Here is a 22,325-nt window from a genome sequence, read left to right as displayed (position 1 = left end):
CTATATTTTAATAAATAAAAAAACAGCAAAATACAATTTCATCCTTAATTCCACAGTATTTAAATATAACCAAATCTCAAAGAGCAAAAAAAGTTAAAAACAACAAAATTATACTTCAAAAAATTGTTTTTCCCGGTTGTTCCTATGGGAGCTATATGATATAGTCGACCGATCCGGCAATAGAAAGACAAGAAAGTTTCAAGCAGATTGCTTTAAAACTGAGGGACTACTTTGCGTAGAAACGGATTGACAGACGGACATGGCTAGATCGACTCTTCTGGTGATACTGATCACTTTATGATATACTTTATAGGGTCGGAAATGTCTCCTTCACTGCGTTGCAAACTTTTGACTGAAATTATACCATCTGCAATGGTATAAAAAAGTCACTCAACAACTTTCTTTATGGTAAGCGACTAAAAAGCCAGCTGGTGGTAGAAAATCCTACTTGCAGCTTAGAGCAAAAATATTAATATCGAGTAACAGTATGGCACGCCTCCAAAATATTATAGTAAATTCCTAAGAAATCGCGTTCTACAAGACACAAGCATTTTTGTGATAGGCCAATATTTTTGGAAAGCTCGTACAAATATTAGTCTATTCCTTTCAGATTTTTTAAAACCACAAACGAAAACAATTTAAAATTCGATGTCTAATAATAAATTAAAGAAACACAATCATCTTCGGTTGACGCACAAAAGTGTTCGCAAAACCATTTGCTTGTTTTCATTTTTAGAGTCCGAGTCTGCTTTGTTATATTGCGTGAAAATATAAGCTAAGCTAGTACTTCCTTTGTTTGCAGCGACAGTAAAATCAATTCAACAATTTCAGAAGAGTGAAGTCTGCTGCCTGCTTAAATGGTTTGCGCAAGACCTCATTGGGGGTGGAAAAAACAACGTTATTGCTATTGGTTGCTTCTCGTTTCGCCGTAAAATTTCAACACGTACCTGAAAATTTAACGACAAACGAAAGCAATTGTCGTCTCTTTCTGACTCATTTAAATTTCCATTAGTATGGGGTGCGAATGAAACGAAGCCAACATCGTGAAACGAAGATAGAAGCTGAGTTTAAAACGAGCTGCTATGACCATAGGGAGAGCTTGGTTTCGGGACAGCCCTCTTTATTTCTGAAGCTGGTATTGGCCAGCTGAAGTAAAATGAATAAGCAATATTTCATGTTTGTTTTATTCAACTAAGTATGTAGCCAGTACCAAACACAACACAAAGTCATCGTTAATAGGAAAAACTTATTCGAGGGCTATCCAGAAGCCATCTGAGGAGTACTCGTCAGTACTGTTCAGACCTCTTATTTCATTTGACGGAATCGTGTCGAGTGGATATTCATAATAAATTCACTGACGTGGGCTTCTATGTGTTGAATTTACATACATACTTATATTGTGCTTAAGAAACAAAAATCAGATGTTAGATATTCTAAGTGATTTGAAAATAAATATTTCATCTTTAAATCAATCGACCTCAAATAACAAACATTTTATTGATATGTTTTAAAACTCAAAATATTTGCATGTAGTCAAGTAATCAAAATTAAGTGAGTGCAATTTAATATTATTATATATTTAAAATGTGGTGTTTTTAACACTAAGCTGGTAACATGTCTTCCAATTATTTTATTTTAGTTTATTTTAGGAAACCAATATTCTGCATTAATAATCTTACTGCATTTATTTAAGTGGTATACATACAAAAGTCATCGTCATCCATTACGAGAAAATAGCCAGTCTAAATGTTGAGAAACTAAAACTAAATTGAGAAATTGTTGTTGTTTACAATATTGGGAAAACAATGAAATTATTTTATAAAGTTTAAAATTTATATACCCTTGCAGTTATTACAAAACGACTACATTTCGATTTGTTGTCCGATTTTGACAAAACTAAACGCGTAATTCTGATATAGTAAATAATTACTATATCTCAAAGGAATATTTAAATAAATAAAAAAAACAGCAAAATAAATAAAAAATTTTTTTTTTAATTTTTAGATTTTCCTATGGAAGCTATATGATGTAGATTTCGGATTTTAATTTAATTAAAACCGTACTTTCATAGTATTCAAATACTACCAAATCCCAAAGAGAAAACAAATTAAAAACAACAAACTTATACTTTTTCCGACTTATGTACCACCTGCAATAGAAAGACAACTTTTGGGAAAGTTTTAAGCAAATAAGCTATCTGAGCTAACTGATGGACTAGTTTGACGGACGGAGGCACATACAGACGGACATTGCTATATCGTCTCCCCTGGTGATGATGATCAAGAATATATATACTTTATAGGGTCGGACATGTCTCCTTCACTGAGTTGCAAACTTTAATAAAGGGTAATAACATAATTTGAACAGACGGGCATGGCTAGATCGATTCTCCTGGGAGATGCTGATCAAGAATATATATACTTTATAGGGTCGAAAATGTCCCCTTCATAGTATGATGAAAACCCCTTTTTTTTGCTGTATTTCTTTTTTTCAAAATATTCCTTCGAGATATAGTAATTATTTACTTTTAGTTTTGTCAAAATCGGACAACAACATCATTTAGCTGCCATACAATCGATGGCAAAATGCACCGCTAAATCGACAAAGCTTCATTGTTTTTAGTAATATAGGCATATAAATAGAAATGTAGTCGTTTTGTAAGGGTATATAAAGTTCGGTTTGCCGAAGTTTGCTTTCTTTCTGGTTTTTATCCTAAAATCTTTTTAAAATACTAAAAAATAATATAAAGCTCCCATAGAAACAATGGGAAAAACAATTACAAATTTTTTTTTTTGTTCTTTGTGATTTGGTAATATTTAAATATTATGAAATTACGGTTTTAATATATATCATAAAGCTGCCATAGAAATTATAGCAAAATGCAGCGCAAAATCGACATAGCTTCATTGTTTTTAGTAATATTGGCATATTAATCGAAATGTAGTCGTTTTGTTATAACTGCAAGGGTATATAAATTTCGGCATGCCGAAGTTTTCTTCCTTACTTGTTTAGTATTATTTAGGTTACTTGTCATGTATACGAAAAACGATCAATCTATTCTTTCTAATGATATTTAAAATAAGAATTACCCAACATATACAAAAGTATTTCAAAACAACATTGAATCTGTTTGGTGGACAGCTTATAAAAATTGCATTGGATAATATTCCATACATTCAAAGATGTTGTAGGAAGAACTAGTTTTGAGGTATAAATTTAGTTTTACCTATACAAAAAAATAAGTTTTCAAGTCTTGAAACAAACTGTATTTTCTCATATATTTCTATGGCTTTCAAGGTTAATGCAACATCTTTAAAGTCTTAATTTAAAGTATGGCACAATGTTATTAATATTCATACAGGCAGACTCGGCTGTTTATATATTATATATGTTTATTTCCATTAACTTAATCATACGTTTTATGTCCAAAAAGTATTTTTAAGTATTTAGTATCAAAAGTCGGTAAAATTGAAAGATTTGATTTTCAAAGAATGCATGTTTTTTTGATTGGATTAAATACCCGGTATATTTATGTTGTGTTCCACACATTTGTCCGAAGATTGTAATGTATATCCAGTTTTGCTAAGTTAACTAATAGAACTATTTTATTTTAAATTCGATGGGCAGTTAGTAGAGCACAATAATTATGGTTGTCAAATGTTTTTGGCCCTTTCACCCTAAGAAAATTTGACAGTCGTTGGCAACGATGAATATTTTAAAATTTTATAAAATACGAACAATTGAAAACAGTATTTTTACGTGTTGTTAAAAGATAGCATCATTAATATGGTAAAAAAAATATGATGTTTTAGAAATAGTCTGGACAAAAATATCAGTATTCAGAAAATTTCGGCATATCAATAATATACCTTTTTCAAGTTTCGCTTTAAATTCGAAGTTAATCTAAGACGCGATTTTATGCCAACACAAAGACTCCACTTAATCTATTTTTACTAGACAGACTATTTGGTTCCATCCCCCATTCTCGATATTAAATTTTGACGATTTTCAATGGGCTGGTAAATGCACATATATTATTTTTTAGGCTTGTAACTTTGCATCCATTTATTTGAAGTCTTAAAAAATATCTTTTTTTCTGTTTTTTGTTATTTAACAAAAGCTCTTCTTTTCGGCGGCGGATGTGATTTCCGCTCACTGGAACATATGAAACCAAAAATTCCAATGGGATTAGGAAGAGTACATGTTTGGCTCTGGCATGAACTAGTATTATTAATTTCGCACAAAAAGTAACAAAAATCTCTTTTTTTCAGATACAAATTAAGTTGAAAAGTAAAAAAGATCTTCCCCGATTTGATTTATCCTAGTTAATGCCATATATATATAGAAAAACGTATTGAAATTTGGAATTGATTAGATTAATAGTTTTTAAGAAACCTCATGCGCCAGTCGAAAAACTAATGTTTCGAGAAAAACGTGTTTAAAGTTTTGAGAAACTCTCCCCATCGCCTGACGGTTCCACCATAAATCGTCTGTCTTCAAAAGTTTTTGAAATTTTGTCTTGAAATTTTAAAGGAACATTCTTGTTATTATAGTTATAGGTTCGAATTAAATAAAAAAAATCGATTTTTTGAAACCGAGAAGGGGGGGTCCCCTTAATTAGCCCTAACGAATCTATAACCACCAATACCAAGCTAGACAAAATTCAAATCTTTAATTTTTCTAATAAGTACAAAAAAAGGTTTTATTAAGCGTCTTCTTTGCTTGGGGCTTGATTTTAACCTAATTAATAAATTATCTTGTTGCTGAACGAAGTATTTTTCAAAAATTTTATTTAACATAAAAATGGCGAAAGAAATTTACTTCATTCAAAGAATTCACTTCCGACGTACACAATTTTTACGGTTTTAAAAAATAGCAAGGACTATAAAATGTATCAAAAAATTTACATGGCCTTATTGTTTACGAACATTTCATTTTCATTCATTATTAACAGCTGCGAGGAATATAAATGTAATTTTGCCGAAAATGGTTTTCATTCTTGGGATTATAATCCTTTCCTTTCTTTCTTTTTTTTTATCTTTGCAGCGGGTTTATTTAATTTTGATGTTTCCAACGCAGAGAAGGAGATATTGCAGACCTTATATAGTATCTATAGTCCGATTCGGTGCAATTAACTCTATCACCTTAAAAGCTGTGGACATTAAACTTTCGTAATCGTCCTATTGTATGCGCCGGCAAATCAAGTTTAAATTATGAAGAGATGTGATCTTTTAAATATCGCATATAAGAGGACTATATTAGTTATCACCGTGGTACAGCTCATTTATATATTGTTTATGATATACTGTACTATTCTACAAAATATTTTGTTTAATATATTCTTTGTTTAATGACCAGAAGCATACTGACAATAAAGTGTCCATTTGATGTCCTTAGGATAACCTGGAACATTGAAATTTAGTTGAAAACGCCTCTACGTCATCCTGATTTGTATTTTATTTCAAGTTTTTGAGACCTAAACATTTAAACATACTGTAAGGACTTTTAACAATTTACTGGTCCTTTCAAAAATTAAGATTGTTTGCTGTACGCAGACTTATGAGCCCCATGTTTGGGAAGGCCTGTATTTAAATATGTATATATATAAATATAACAAGAAAGAAAAGCTAACTTCGGGCGGAGCCGAAGTTGATATACCTTGCAGAATATTCTGTAAATTTTATTCTTAAAAATTATTCATATGATAGATTCTTAATACTCATAGAAAATCCCAAGTTAGGAACTTTACAAACACCAAAGTTATGGCATTTCCGATCAATCAGTTATATGGCGGCTTTAGGATATAGTCGGCCGATCCCGGCCGTTCCGACTTATATACTGCGTGCAAAGGAAGGAAGGGTGTGTGCAAAGTTTCAATTCGATATCTTTAAAACTAAGAGACTAGTTTGCGTAGAAACAGACAGACAGACGGACAGACGGACATGCTTATATCAACTCAGGACGCGATCCTGATCAAGAATATATATACTTTATAGGGTCGGAGATGTCTCCTTCACTGCGTTGCAAACTTTTGACCAAAATTATAATAACCACTGCTAGGGTATAATAACGTAGGCTTTTTAAAGAGTAGCGCGTTTTATCGACTCAATATTTGGTCGTCAAAATCTCCCAGCAGAGTCAGTAATTCGAGGAATGCTCCATACTTTAATAGATAATGCGCGTCTTCAGAGAGTTTTTGACCTCTCTAACAATCTCCTCACCGTATTTTTGGGTTAGTCCTAAAGGAGAAACTAGAACTATTCCCACATTGACATTTTTCTCATTGTGAAGTATTGATTTCTCCATTCCCTACAAAAATCTGTTTTTCATACATTTATCGTATAGGAAAAAGGATTTTTCTAAGGATCCTTAAGAAATTAAAGGCAGTTATACTATACTCGTCAATTTATTGTATTTGACATTTTTATACCCGTTACTCGTAGAGTAAAAGGGTATATTGTATTCGTGCAAAAGTATGTAACAGCTAGAAGGAAGCGTTTCCGACCCTATAAAGTATATATATTCTTGATCAGGGTCACTAGCCGAGTCGATATAGCCATGTCCGTCTGTCCGTCTGTCCGTCTGTCTGTCCGTCTGTCTGTCTGTCTGTCTGTCCGTATGAACGCTGAGATCTCGGAAACTATAACAGCTAGAAGATTGGCATTTTGCATGTAGATTTGAGCAGTTCCTACGCAGCGCAAGTTTGTTTCAAAATGGTGCCACGCCCCCTCTGACGCCCACAATCGCTTATATTTTAAAAATTTAAATATTTCGGAAAAGTAAAAATGCAGTTTTATTGTGTTTATCAATACCTATCGAAATGTAGAAGAAATTTTTCAAATCGGACCATTCGTTAAAAAGTTATGCGTGATCAAAGTTTCTATCTCCATCTCCTCGCACTCCCTTTACCTGAGTAACGGGTATCTGATAGCCGGGGCACCCGACTATAGCGTTCTCTCTTGTTTTTTTTAATTTACTGATAATTATTTGCTAATTTAAAGTTCATAACTGCACTTTTATTGTGTTTTTCGTACATTCTGGACCTAAAAAAAATTTGCTCTGACAAGAGGCACCCCAGATAGTATTAATGTTATTTTGTCCTCCCATGTAAACACCTGCAATCGACTTTTGTGAGTTTTTTGAGTTTTTCCTCCATTTCTTATAATGTTCAGTGAGAAGCGTACGCCAAGAGATTAAATTTTTTAATCTTTTCGCTAGGGTTCACCCAAAGTTCATTTCCGCAGACTGGCAACGCTATGGAATTTTCTGGTATTTATACCCGTTACTCGTAGAGTAAAAGGGTATATTGTATTCGTGCAAAAGTATGTAACAGCTAGAAGGAAGCGTTTCCGACCCTATAAAGTATATATATTCTTGATCAGGGTCACTAGCCGAGTCGATATAGCCATGTCCGTCTGTCCGTCTGTCTGTCCGTATGAACGCTGAGATCTCGGAAACTATAAAAGCTAGATTGGCATTCTGCATGCAGATTCTAGGAGTTCCTACGCAGCGCAAGTTTGTTTCAAAAAAGGTGCCACGCCCCCTAAACGCCCACAATCGCTTATATACATTTTAAAAATTTAAATATTTCGGAAAAGTAAAAATGCAGTTTTATTGTGTTTATCAATACCTATCGAAATGTAGAAGAAATTTTTCAAATCGGACCATTCGTTAAAAAGTTATGCGTGATCAAAGTTTCTATCTCCATCTCCCTCGCACTCCCTTTACCTGAGTAACGGGTATCTGATAGTCGGGGCACCCGACTATAGCGTTCTCTCTTGTTTTTAAATGTAAAAAGGCATTTATGTTACATATTTGGCCCTTAAATCACGGTTATGAGGCCTGGTAGTGCCAAACAGATTTAATTCTATACAAATGGAATTTTAGGAATTTTATTGAATTGGTAGTAAGTATGATTATAGGACAAACAAAACGAAAAATAATTAAACATTCGACTTAAGATAGCTATAAAAATTATTAAAAATATACGTGTAAGTTCTCTGGCTACCCACAGAACATTTGGTTTTCAAAACTTCGTTGTTTTTATACCTTTGCAGATGATTATTTAATTTCAGTCAAAAGTCGAATACAAAGAAATTAGAAAATAATATAATTTAAATTTAATAGTTGTTTTTTTTTAATAACTGATAATTATTTGATAATATAGAGATCATAGCTGCCCTAAGTCCTTTTAGGCGATTTTTATACCCTTGCAGAGGGTATTATAATTTTGGTCAAAAGTGTGCAACGCAGTGAAGGAGACTTCTCCGACCCTATAAAGTATATATATTCTTGGTCAGACTCACCTCCTTAGTTGATATAGCCATGTCCGTCTGTCCGTCTGTCTGTCCGTCTGTCTGTTTCTACGCGAACTAGTCTCTCAGTTTTAAAGATATCGAATTGAAACTTTGCACACACCCTGCTTTCCTTTGCACGCAGTATATAAGTCGGAACGGCCGGGATCGGCCGACTATATCCTATAGCTGCCATATAACTGATTGATCGGAAATGCCATTACTTTGGTGTTTGTAAGGTTAGGAAGTTGGGATTTTCTATGGGTCTTATATCTGGCCAATCAATCTGACCTACCAAATTTCATAAGGATCGGCCGACTATATCCTATAGCTGCCATATAACTGATTGATCGGAAATGCCATTACTCACCTCCTTAGTTGATATAGCCATGTCCGTCTGTCCGTCTGTCTGTCCGTCTGTCTGTTTCTACGCGAACTAGTCTCTCAGTTTTAAAGATATCGAATTGAAACTTTGCACACACCCTGCTTTCCCTTTGCGCAGTATATAAGTCGGAACGCCGGGATCGGCCGACTATATCCTATAGCTGCCATATAACTGATTGATCGGAAATGCCATTACTTTGGTGTTTGTAAGGTTAGGAAGTTGGGATTTTCTATGGGTCTTATATCTGGCCAATCAATCTGACCTACCAAATTTCATAAGGATCGGCCGACTATATCCTATAGCTGCCATATAACTGATTGATCGGAAATGCCATTACTTTGGTGTTTGTAAGGTTAGGAAGTTGGGATTTTCTATGGGTCTTATATCTGGCCAATCAATCTGACCTACCAAATTTCATAAGGATCGGCCGACTATATCCTATAGCCGCCATATAACTGAACGATTGGAAATGCCATAACTTTGGCGTTTGTAAAGTTAGGAAGTTGGGATTGTCTTTGGGTTTTATTTTTGGCCAATCATCCGACCTACCAAACTTCATAAGGATCGGCCGACTATATCCTATAGCTGCCATATAACTGAACGATTGGAAATGCCATAACTTTGGTGTTTTTAAAGTTAGGAAGTTGGGATTTTTTATGAGTATTAAAAATGCATCATATGAATAATTTTGGAGAATATAATTTACATAGTATTCTGCAAGGGTATATCAACTTCGGCTCCGCCCGAAGTTAGCTTTCCTTTCTTGTTTTGGTTTTTTTTGTTGTGTTTTTCCGTCCTTTTTTGTCCTAAAAACACTCTTCTCTGACAACAGACACCCCAAAAGATTAATTATTTTAAAGTTAATTTCAGCAGACGGGCAACGCTATGCAATTTTCTGATATTTTTTTGTCGATGTGAGTACCGGGGTAAAAAAAGACCGAAAAGTGTACGCCAGCTGTGTGCGAACTCGGTTTTTGATCCGATTACTAGGCTTAAGCAACCCTGCAGTACCGTTCACCAAAATTTAATCACTGCTGATTAATCATTGATGAATCTTCATACAAATTAGTGATGAATTTAACATTGGCATGTCCTAGGAGTTAATCAGTGAAAAATTCATCACTCTTTAATCAGTGAAAAATTCATCACTCTTTAATCAGTAATTCATCGCTTTTTCATCTCATTTTTATCGCTTATTCATCGCATTTTCATCGCTTTTTCATCGCGTTTACATCGCTTTTTCATCGCTTTTTTTCATCAGTAAAATTCATTCAGTAAATTTTCATATAAATTTCTTTTTATTTTATTACATTATTATTTCATTACATATAACTAAATAATTTAACTTAATTCAATCTACATATGTACGTTTTCAGTTGTCTCGGAGGTGTTGAGGATGTTTCGGTTTCGGTGCCCTTTTTTTGACTTCGTGCTTTATGTACTGGCTCTTCCTGACCAAGTATATCTAAAATAGAAAAATTATTATAAAATATATAAAAACTTACTGCGTTTCTTGTTTTGCCGCCGGCCAAGTCCAGCTTAGTTTGTGCTGGCCCAACAGTTTTATTATAAGCTTCGCCTTAAATAATGAATAAATATATTAACAGTATATGTAGGTACAGTTCAAAATAATTAATAAAATAACACTTACCTAAATTTCTGATAAATTTAGTTATAAAATTTCACAAAAAATCTCAGCTTCGATCTGTTCTCTCCGTTCTCTCAAATGCAAGTGCACGTAAAAACCGCGAAAACAACTTCAGTTAAAAACAAGAAAGGGAAGCTAACTTCGGACGGAGCCGAAGTTGATATACCCTTGCAGAATATTCTGTAAATTATATTCTTCAAAATTATTCATATGATGTATTCTTAATACTCATAAAAAGTTTCAACTTGCTAACTTTAAAAACACCAAAGTTATGGCAAAGTTATGGCCAATCGTTCAGTTATATGGCAGCAATAGGATATAGTCGGCCGATCCTGGTAGGTCGGATTGATTGGCCAAATATAAAACCTATAGAAAATCCCAACTTCCTAACTTTACAAACACCAAAGTTATGGTATTTCCGATCAATCAGTTATATGGCGTCTATAGTACATCGTTGTGCGATCCTTATGAAATTCGGTAGGTCGGATTAATTGGCCAAAAATAAAACTCATAGAAAATCCCAACTTCCTAACTTTAAAAACACCAACGTTATGGCTTTTCCGATCGTTCAGTTATATGGCAGCTATATGATATAGTCGCCCGATCCGGCTCGTTCCGACTTATATACTACCTGCAATAGAAAGAGAACTTTAGGGAAAGTTTCAAGCAGATATCTTTAAAACTGAGGGACTAGTTTGCGTAGAAACGGACGGACGGACAGACGGACGGACAGACGGACGGACAGACGGACATGGCTAGATCGACTCTCCTGGTGATGCTGATCAAGAATATATATACTTTATAGGGTCGGAAATGTCTCCTTCACTGCGTTGCAAACTTTTGACTGAAATTATAATACCCTCTGCAAGGGTATAACAAGGGCGCCGTTTATCCTATTGTTCTTTCCTTTGCCTAATTTGTCTTTACATGTTTCGCTTCGCGTCAAAGCAGGGTATATAAAAGCATGTCCGACTATGCAAAATAATCACATAACTTAAATTCACTTAAAAAAGAAATCCGTACCCTTCAAAACTATCATAATAATTTTATTTTTAAAAAGTATTTCCATAAAATAATATAATTAATAAGAATCAACGACTACAATACAAAAACAAGAGAGAACGCTATAGTCGGGTGCCCCGACTATCAGATACCCGTTACTCAGGTAAAGGGAGTGCGAGGGAGATGGAGATAGAAACTTTGATCACGCATAACTACATTTCGATAGGTATTGATAAACACAATAAAACTGCATTTTTACTTTTCCGAAATATTTAAATTTTTAAAATCGTATATTAGCGATTGTGGGCGTTAAAGGGGGCGTGGTACCAGTTTGAAACAAACTTGCGCTGCGTAGGAACTCCTAAAATCTACATGCAAAATGCCAATCTTCTAGCTTTTATAGTTTCCGAGATCTCAGCGTTCATACGGACGGACAGACAGACGGACAGACAGACGGACAGACGGACATGGCTATATCGACTCGGCTAGTGACCCTGATCAAGAATATATATACTTTATAGGGTCGGAAACGCTTCCTTCTAGCTGTTACATACTTTTGCACGAATACAATATACCCTTTTACTCTACGAGTAACGGGTATAACAAGAAAGGAAAGCTAACTTCGGGCGGAGCCGAAGTTAATATACCCTTGCAGAATATTCTGTAAATTATATTCTCCAAAATTATTCATATAATGCATTCTTAATACTCATAAAAAATCCAAACTTCCTAACTTTAAAAACACCAAAGTTATGGCATTTCCAATCGTTCAGTTCTATGGCAGCTATAGGATATAGTCGGCCGATCCTTATGAAATTTGATAGGTTGGATTGATTGGCTAAAAATAAAACCCATAGAAAATCCCAACTTCCTAACTTAACAAAAACCAAAGTTATGGCATTTCCGATCAATCAGTTATATGGCGGCTATAGGATATAGTCGGCCGATCCTTATGAAATTTGGTAGGTCGGATTGATAGGCCAAATATAAAACCCATAGAAAATCCCAACTTCCTAACTTCACAAACACCAAAGTTATGGCAATTCCGATCAATCAGTTATATGGCAGCTATAGGATATAGTCGGCCGATCCTTATGAAATTTGGTAGGTCGGATTAATTGGCCAAATATAAAACCCATAGAAAATTCCAACTTCCTAACTTTACAAACACCAATGTTATGGCATTTCCGATCAATCAGTTATATGGCAGCTATAGGATATAGTCGGCCGATCCCGGCCGTTCCGACATATATACTGCGTGCAAAGGAAAGAAGGGTGTGTGCAAAGTTTGAACTCGATAGCTTTAAAACTGAGAGACTAGTTTGCGTAGAAACAGACAGACGGACAGACGGACATGGCTATATCAACTCAGGAGGTGATCCTGATCAAGAATATATATACTTTATAGGGTCGGAGATGTCTCCTTCACTGCGTTGCACACTTTTGACCAAAATTATAATACCCTCTGCAAGGGTATAATTATGCTTATTTATTTTCAAGGGTGTATAAAGGTCGATCTGATTTTAATACATTGTCCTTCACCTCTCAGGTCATTTGATGGGGAGAGAGACAGAGTAAGAGAGGGAGATGGAAAATTTTCTGCGTTGCCTACGATCGGAGACTGAGAGTTTCGGCTCTGCCTGCGTCCCACTCGGCTCTGCCGACTCTGCCGGCGTCGCAGTCCGCTGCTGATTAAACAGTGATGAATTTTTGTAGTGATGAATTTCGGAACTGCAGGGAAGACTTTGCTCTGACAAGAGGCACCCCAAAAGATTAACACCCTTACAAGAAAACTCCTGCAATCGACCTTTTGCGGGCTTTTTTTAATTTTTCCCTCCATTTTTAAAAATGTTCAGTGAGAAGCGCACGCCAAAAGATTACATTTTTTTTTTTCTTTTCGCTAGGGTTCTCCCAAAAGTTCATTTCAAGAGACTGGCAACGCCATGAAATTTTCTGTTTTTTTCATCGATCTGAATACCGAGGTGAAAAAGAAAGCCAGACGAAAAGTGAACGCCAGCTGTTTGCCTCTCGCTCTTTCTCATGACTGGCGTACAGTTTTCGTCGATCTGATTACTAGGTTTTAACAATTTAATCTTTTGGCGTGCGCTTCTCAATGAACATTTTAAAAAATGGAGGGTAAAAAACAAAAAAAAAAAGGAAAAGGTGATTGCATGAGTTTACTTGTGAGGACAAAATAACATTAATACGATCTGTGGAGTCTCGCCCAGAATTGTGGGATTTGTCAAATAAAAAACATTTTAATGCCACTATTATAAAAGAGCGTGGGAGGAAAGATAATAAGTCTAATTGTAAATTATTAAATATTTGTTAACGTGGACATATACAATATTTATGTTTAGATAATAGTTGAATCTATTACCATAATACATGCCGCCATACCGACAGCCAATTGCACTCTTCCTTCCATTGAACTCGATATTTTCGTTTTTTTAAATTTGTTTGGTTTTCTATTTGTCAACAAACCCAGCTGATTGACAGTATGACCGTAGTACGCTCAGTTCGGATGAACTCTCGAAATTTTTGGTCACACTGGAAAGATTAAAGTCGAGATTAAAGTTTGTCGATCTGAGTACAAGGCCTCCAGAAAGAATCTTAAATGGAGGCAATAAAAAGCCACATTTAACACAATTGAGCACCAAGCATTCGGGAAACGGTGGCTTATAAGAAATAAATATTTTAATTTATAACACATAGTTACTTAATTATTTAAAATAAATTATATCTACATTAAACATTAATTCATTTGTTTAAATTGTTTAATAATGAATTTTTGGAACTTAATTCTTTCTGGTCTTTTTGGATCTCAATGTGTATATCATTTTCCTACCGATAACATAGAAAAATATACAAAAAGGCACTGATTAATATACAATTTTTTTTTTATTTTAGCGTTTTGACCTTTCTATGGACCTGTAAAAAAATCACTTCGCATGTCATCCCACGGTTTTGCAAATACATCAATAATTGAAAAAAGGGCCTGTAGAGAACTACATATTAGTAGGGATACAAATTTTGCAACAGAATTAAATGAAGAAGATTTGGTTATGAGTTTATCTTCAAAGGACATACTGATTCCTACCGCCATTAATCAGCAACATCAAGTGGATACTTCTATTAAATTAAATACAAACGAAACATCGACACACAACACCGTAACAACAGCAGCCGCGGTAGCGGTTGCTCATCATCACCACAATCTTTCAAATATTCACCACCTTCAAAGTCTGCATAGTCAGCATCAGAGTACCTTATTTAATAGTAATCATTCAACACCTTTTAGCGTGACCGATATCTTAAGTCCGATTGAAGAATCGTATCGCAAACTGGAACTAAACGGAAACCCGCCATCTCCGTTTCGGTAAATATAATACCTAAGCATTAAGTATGTCTTAAATAAATTTTAAATATTTTTTAGAGAAAAAAAATACAGAGACCCCACATAGATATTAAATTAATCAATTTCGCTCATATTTGTATGGCTATTAAAAATAAATTTCGCCCCTTTTGTGGAAATTTCGTTGTCCATGAGGGTGAGCGAGAGGCCAGCCACCAGAGAAACCACTATTTTTCAATTTTTAATTTAAAAAAATTTTTTTAGTTGAGAAATACTGTTTTCAATTCGGGCTCTGTCAGAAATCTCTTTTCAGCAAATTCAGTTGCAATTTGGTTAGAGTCTTAAAATATATTGTTCTATAAAGTAGATGTTTACTAATAATGAAAGGTCTGTCCATCTGTCTGTCCGTTTCTACGCAAACTAGTCTCTTAGTTTTAAAGTTATCATCTTGAAACTTTCATAAAATTGTCTTTCTATTACAGGCAGTATAGGAACGAACCGGATCGGGCGACTATATCATATAGATCCCAAAGGAACAATCTGAAAAAACAAATTAAAACCTGAAAGGAAGCTAACTTTGGCAATCCGAAGTTTATATGCCGTTGCAGTTATTAGAACACGACTATATTTTGATTTCTATTCGTATTATTAAAAACAATGAAGCTATGTCGATTTTGCGCTGCATTTTGCCATCGTTTCTATGGCAGCTATATAATAATGTTGTCCGATTTTGACAAAACTAAAAGCGTAATACTGATTTAGTAGATAATTAATATCTCAAAGGAATATTTTTATAAATGAAAAAACAGCAATATAAAATTTATATTTCTAATATATTTTTTTTTAATTTTTTGAATTTTCTATAACAGCTAGTTGATATAGATGCTCCCAAAAAATTAAATAAAGTAAAAATTAAAAATATATAGTAATTACTTACTATAGCAGAATTACGCGTTTAGTTCTGTTAAAATCGAACAACAATATTATATAGCTGCCATAGAAACGATGGAAAAAAGTCTAGCGACAAACGAAATACATAATACACCCAACACACCTTTTTTTGCAACAATTGAACGCCAAGTTTGTTAAAAAAAAACCGAATGGTTTCACTCTGACATTGTTTTCAAAACCGGCCAGATGATCATCTATGTAAGTTAGGCCGAAATTTTTCACTTTCGGCTGGGGTCTATAAGAGCTGTGAGTTTGTTATGTTTAGTAGAAGTTTCGTTGGCCAATATTTGGGGGATTTCAACTGTTTCAATATTAATATTCGTTGGCTTTAGTTCAGTAACAAGAGTAAGATTTCGCGAAATATCATAAAAATATATCTACTTTCAGGTCCAACTCCAGTGGCAGCAGTATAAATTCACCTGGAACATTGCCTACTTCAACTATGGCCAATCCTTATGCTATGGGATCTTTATATCATAGCCCAGGAGTTCAAAGCTACTGCGGACCTACTGATAACCTATCTCTTGCTGGTCACTACACTGATATGAGAAGCTCTGCCTCATGGTATGGATCAACTGCAAACGATCCAAGATTTGCCAGTAAGTAAAATACCACATTTTTGGCAATGTTTCGACCTACTAGTAAAGAACAAGATTTAAGCAAATCAAAATCGGATAGCACTAATAGAGGTAAAATTTAATTGAAAGCCTCGGATCGAAAAACAAGTTCCCCAGCAGAAAAACTTGAATCTTTCCAGTGTGAAAGCATTTTTGAGGTTTCTCAGTATTGAGCGTGCTACGGTCGTATTGTCAATCAGCTGGGCTTGTTAACAAGCCTTTAAAATTAAAAAATCTTATTTGCTGAAAAGAGCCTTTGAAGGATATTCTCAACTACTTTGGCAAGATATTTCTGCCGCTATACAAATAAATTAGAAAACAATATAATTTTTAATAGTTGTTTTTTTTAATTACTGATAATTATTTGGTAATTTAGAGATTACAGCTGCCCTAAATTCTTTTTTGTTGGGGTTTTCACTTTGTTCTGACAACAAACTCCCCAAAAAATTACATCTTTTAATCTATTCGCTAGGGCCTGACGAACGTTCACTTCAGTAGACTGCCAACGTTAAGCAATTTTCTAGTATATTTTTGTCGATCTTAATGATCGACAAACGAGTGCGCTAGCGTAAAAACTTTAGTCTTTCCAGTGCGACCAAAATTTCGAGAGCTCATCAGAATTAAGCGTGCTACGGCTGTACTGTCAATCAGCTGGGTTGATCGACAAGCAGTTAAAATTCAAAAATCGTATTTACTGGAAAGAGCCTTTAAAAGATATTATGAACTACTTTGGCAAAATAAGTCTTTTTCTCTCCATTATTTAAAATATTTAGTGAGAAGCGCACGCCAAAAGATAAAATTTTTTAATCTTTTCGCTAAGGTTCACCCAAAGTTTCAATTCGATATCTTTGGAACTGAGAGACTAGTTTGCGTAGAAACAGACAGACGGAAAGACGCACATGCTTATATAAACTCAGGAGGTGATCCTGATCAAGAATATTTATACTTTATAGGGATACTTTCGCAGCCTTTAACAATTTTTCCTACGGAAGCTATAAGATATAGACATCCGAACGGCAAGCGCTTTTACCCTAATCAATATATGCGTAAATAAATAAATAACAAGAGAAAACGCTATAGTCGAGTGCCTCGACTATTAGATACCCGTTACTCAGCTAAACAACTTAATATAAATATGCCTTCTTGTACAAAAAGGTTGTTGTTGCAATTGCAACTGAGTACAATGTAAATACATACATATGTATATGCTTACATAAAACACATACGCCATTGTTTGACTCAGACCTCCAATTTGGCTAACTTGATTTGATTTCATAGTTCTTGGGATATAGTTCGGTATTGACAAATGAAAACAATAAATTAGCGTTGACTCTGTTGAGCACCTTGGTCAGCTGTTCCAAAGTCATCCGTTAGATGGCGCCATAAAAGGCGGAAATGTAGGCGCTAGCCAGGCTAAAGCGTTTAATGGGTTTTTGGGCGTTAGAGTGGGCGTGGCAAACTTTTTTTAGGCCAATCGATATTTATTGACGAAACAAATACATATCAATTAAAATTTTCATAATATCATCAAAACTGTGGCCAAGCTTGTGGCTTATGGGCGTCAGAGGGGCGTGGCACCATTTTGAAACAAACTTGCGCTGCGTAGGAACTCCTAAAATCTACATGCAAAATGCCAATCTTCTAGCTTTTATAGTTTCCGAGATCTCAGCGTTCATACGGACAGACAGACGGACAGACAGACGGAAAGACAGACGGACATGGCTAGTTCGACTCGGCTAGTGATCCTGAACAAGAATATATATACTTTATAGGGTCGGAAACGCTTCCTTCTACCTGTTACATACTTTTGCACGAATACAATATACCCTTTTACTCTACGAGTAACGGGTATAAAAATATATGTCAGTAGCTTACACACTGCGCGAAAAATTCTGAAAATCATCAAATTTGGACCGATTTCACCCTATTGTTCCTATGGGAGCTATAGGATATAAACGTCCGATCGTCACGCGCATTTACCCTAATCAAGGTATGCATAAAAAAATACGATTTGGAAAGATTCATGTCAATAGCTTTTATACTGCGCGAAATATCCTAAAAATCATTAAATTTTTCCAATTACCCTGATCAAGGTATGCATAAAAAAATAAGATTTGAAAAGATTTATGTTAATAGCTTTTACACTGCGCGAAATATCTTCCATTCTTGCAAGTTATATCCGATTGTTCCCATGGGAGCTATAGGATATAGACATCCGATCGGGGCGGCTTTCAAACTGTTTTAGGACGACTGTGAAAGTTTCAGATCGCTAGCTTTTAAACTGAGCTCGCAAACGGTATTGAAACAGACGGACAGACGGACATGGCTATATCGAATCCTCTATTAATCCTGACCATGAATATATGTACTTTATGGGGTCGGAAACGTCTCCTTCACTGCGTTACAAGCTTCTGACCAAAATTATAATACCCTCTGCAAGGGTATAATATTAATCAAAATATTTGTTCACAAAATGACCGCAGTGCAAAACTGTAACATTTTATTTATTTTACTGTTTTCTCCAGAATTTGTTACTCCATTATTAAATGGCTTCAATGGCTTCTACAAACGTAGTGTATGAACATACCAACAAAACAAAACTAATATTATTAGCGTGCATATATTAGCACAGAAGTTACAGACCTTTGAACTCGTGTTACAGTTTTGCTCGTCAGTGTAGGTTGTCTGTATCCCAAGGCTGCCGTTTATTTGCCATACTACCCATATGGTTCTAAAACTTTCCAAAACGTAATTTGCGCTCTACTCTTGTGAGAAGTCGAAAATTTGTTTTTATTTTGGAAAAATCTGCAGGGGTATTATCTTCCGTTCTCTTTATACCCTTGCAGAGGGTATTTTAAAGACCCCTTCGATCCTTTGCACGGAGTACATAAGTCGGAACGGCCGGGATCGGCCGACTATATCCTATAGCCGCCATATAACTGATTGATCGGAAATGCTATAACTTTGGTGTTTGTAAAGTTAGGATTTACTTGGGATTTTCTAAAAGTTTTATTTTTGGCCAATCAATCCGACCTTCCAAATTTCATAAAAATCGGCCGACTATATCCTATAGCTGCCATATAACTGAAAGATTGGAAATGCCATAACTTACAGAATATTTTGCAAGGGTATATCAACTTCGGCTCCGCCCGAAGTTAGCTTTCCTTTCTTGTTTAACGAGATATTGAATAAAGCCCAAGAGTAGGACTATCACTAAATTATGTTACATATATTACTGTTAACAAACAAAGTGATTTTTAGGCCTGTACCCATAAAATAAAGTAAAAAGGCATTTGAAAATATAATTGATTTTAAATTTATAAGGTTGTCATTGTTTATCTTAGAAATGGAAAGATGATTGTTGATTTTTACGTTTATGACCCTTCGGTTTTAAGAGGCTCTGGTTGTCTGTAATAAAAACACATATAACCGCATATTCATGTATGTACATATATGTAGGTAAACATTTTGGTTTGTATAGAACTCTACATATATATGTACATATGTAGATATGAATAGAGATGTTTAAGCATTTCCCAGGTAAAATGAAATCCAGTTCGTGCTCTTATATACTCTTATCTATTTTAAGCTAGAATCACCCACCTGGCTTACAATGACTCTCAAATTATAATAAACAACACAGGGATGGACACATTGCCGACTCTATAAAGTACACATGTACAGTTTGTCAAGTAATTATTTGCAAAATGAAAAATGTCATCGAAAATTTATAAACAAAAACAAGATTTTTCACAGCTTTTCTTTTGTAATATTCTTTTAGAAGCGTTAGCTAAATGTATTCATAAGAAAATACCGTATTTCAGCACAAGCAAAACTTCGGCTCGCCGAAGTTTTTATACCCTTGCAGATATTACAAAACGACTATATTTCTGTTTATATGCGTATATTACTACAAACAATGAAGCTTTATGATATTGTTTTCGATTATGGGAGCCCGAAAGTGCTCATTTTTGGTTTTTTACGGTTTTTATTACCCTTGCAGAGGTTTTTATACCCTTGCAGAGGGTACTTTAATTTCAGTCAAAAGTTTGCAACACAGTAAAGAGGACATTTCCGACCCTATATATTTTTGATCAGCATCACCAGGAGAGTCGATCTAGCCATGTCCGTCCGTCCGTCTGTCCGTCTGTCCGTCTGTCCGTCCGTCTGTCCGTCCGTTTGTCCGTCCGTTTGTCTGTCCATCTGTCCGTCCGTCCGTAGGTATGCATACAAAAATACGATTTCGAAAGATTCATGACAATAGCTTATATACTGCGCAAAATATTCTGAAAAACATCAAGTTTTAATCGATTTCACCCTACTGTTCCTAAGGGAGCTAACGGATATAGACGTCCGATCGGCACGCGCTTTTACTTTGATGAAGGAATGCATAAAAAATACGATTTGAAAAAATTTATGGCAATAGCTTTTACACTGCGCGAAATAATCTGAAAAACATCAAATTTGGACCGATTTTACCCTATGGTTCCTATTGGAGCTATAGGATATAGATGTCCGATTGCCACGCGCTTTAACCCTGGTAAAGGTATGCATACAAAAATTAGGTTTCGAAAGATTCATGACAATAGCTTATAAACTGCGCGAAATATCTTCAACTCTTGCTAGGTATATACGATTGTACCCTACCCTACCTACAAACTTGATCTGCGTACACATTTTTTATGACGACTGTGAAAGTTTCAGATCGATAGCTTGTAAACTGAGCTCGCAAACGGTATTGAAACAGACGGACAGACGGACATGGCTATATCGACTCGATTTTGCGCTGCATTTTGCTGTCGTTTCTATGGCAGCTGTATGAAATTGTTGTCCGATTTTGAAAAAACTAAATGTGTATTTCTGATATTGTAAATAATTTCTATATCTCAAAGGAGTATTTTGATAAATAGAAAAACCGAAATAATACATAGTTTAGTTTTAACGAAATTTAATATTTTGCAAACAATTACTTGACAAACTGTATATTAATGACCAGTATCACCGGGCGAGTCGAACCGTCGGTCCCTCCGTCTGTTTCTACACAAACTAGTCGCTCAGTTTTTGTATGAAACTGTGCAGAAAGTCTTATTTCTGTTGCAGAAAGTATATGAGTCGGAACGGGCCGGATTGACCTAATATATAATATAGCTCCCATAGGAACCATCGGGAAAAAAGGGAAATAAAAATTGAACTTCGTTGGTTCTTTGCATATACTACGAGATATAGTCATTTTAAATGATTTCAGAGTTACGGTTTTAGTTATATAAAATCGGACGACTATATCACATAGCTGCCATTGGAACGATTTAATTATTTCATATTAAACTTCTGCTTGCCGAAGTTTGCTTCCTTTCTTGTTTACCGATAATATTTGTATGTCCTCTCAGATAGTATTACGAATTCACTTAAAAGTATTCAACGCACTCATGGAGACATTTAAAATTTAATAAATTATATTCTCCAACATCAGCTCAATTATTTGGCCATTTCCGTCCGTCTGCACTTCGTCTGTTCCTCCGGATATACCCTATTTAGTTTTTTTTCAAAAAATAACTGTCATATCGAAAAAATAGGGGTGTAGCTGTCATAAGAACAATCGAAAAAAATGGAATATAAAAAGGTGGAAAAGGGGAAAAAATTTGGCGATGAAATAAATTGCAAATTACTTATAAACTTTTGAATTATTTGGGTCTTACTTTTTTGTTGATGAAATTTATATATCTTAAAAAACGTGAATATTAAAAAGTTTAATTTGTAATCGTTAAGATATGACAAAGAACTATTTCACACTACCATAAAATTTGTGTTTTTTTCCTACATAATCGTATTTTACCACATCGTTTTCCACCACAAAATTTGGAAGCCTAATAAAATTTTCAATTATGTTCATTAAAAATAAATCTCGCAAAAATTTTACTTATTGGACCAGGCGTTGCAAACTTCGGCAAGCCCTTGTAGGTATTACAAAATACAATGAAGCTATGTAGATTTTTCGCTGCATTTTGCCATCGTTTCTATGGCATCTATATGATATTGGTCAGACGGACGGAAAGACGGACATGGCTAGATCGAC

General features: G+C 34.8%; 1 protein-coding gene across 4 annotated transcripts in view; it reads left to right on the top strand.

Annotated features, from left to right (window-relative positions):
• Positions 1-1,276: 1,276 nt before the first annotated feature.
• Positions 1,277-22,325, top strand: part of LOC108049016 (homeobox protein Nkx-2.1) — a 64,853-nt gene continuing 43,804 nt past the window's right edge. The window contains exons 1-3 of one of the 4 annotated variants that reach the window (XM_044456563.1): positions 1,277-1,551; positions 14,240-14,708; positions 16,023-16,234. In XM_044456563.1, coding sequence (XP_044312498.1) covers positions 14,281-14,708; positions 16,023-16,234 — 640 coding nt within the window. In that variant the 5' untranslated portion in view covers positions 1,277-1,551; positions 14,240-14,280. Of the gene's footprint in view, positions 1,552-14,239; positions 14,709-15,763; positions 15,834-16,022; positions 16,235-22,325 lie in introns of those variants that run through there. The other 3 variants (XM_044456562.1, XM_044456565.1, XM_044456564.1) reach the window with 3 other exon arrangements.

This window comes from Drosophila rhopaloa, unplaced genomic scaffold, assembly GCF_018152115.1.
Source record: "Drosophila rhopaloa isolate 14029-0021.01 unplaced genomic scaffold, ASM1815211v1 contig_116, whole genome shotgun sequence".
NCBI classification, from domain to species: Eukaryota; Metazoa; Arthropoda; class Insecta; order Diptera; family Drosophilidae; genus Drosophila; species Drosophila rhopaloa.
This window is presented reverse-complemented; position numbering and strand designations above follow the sequence as displayed.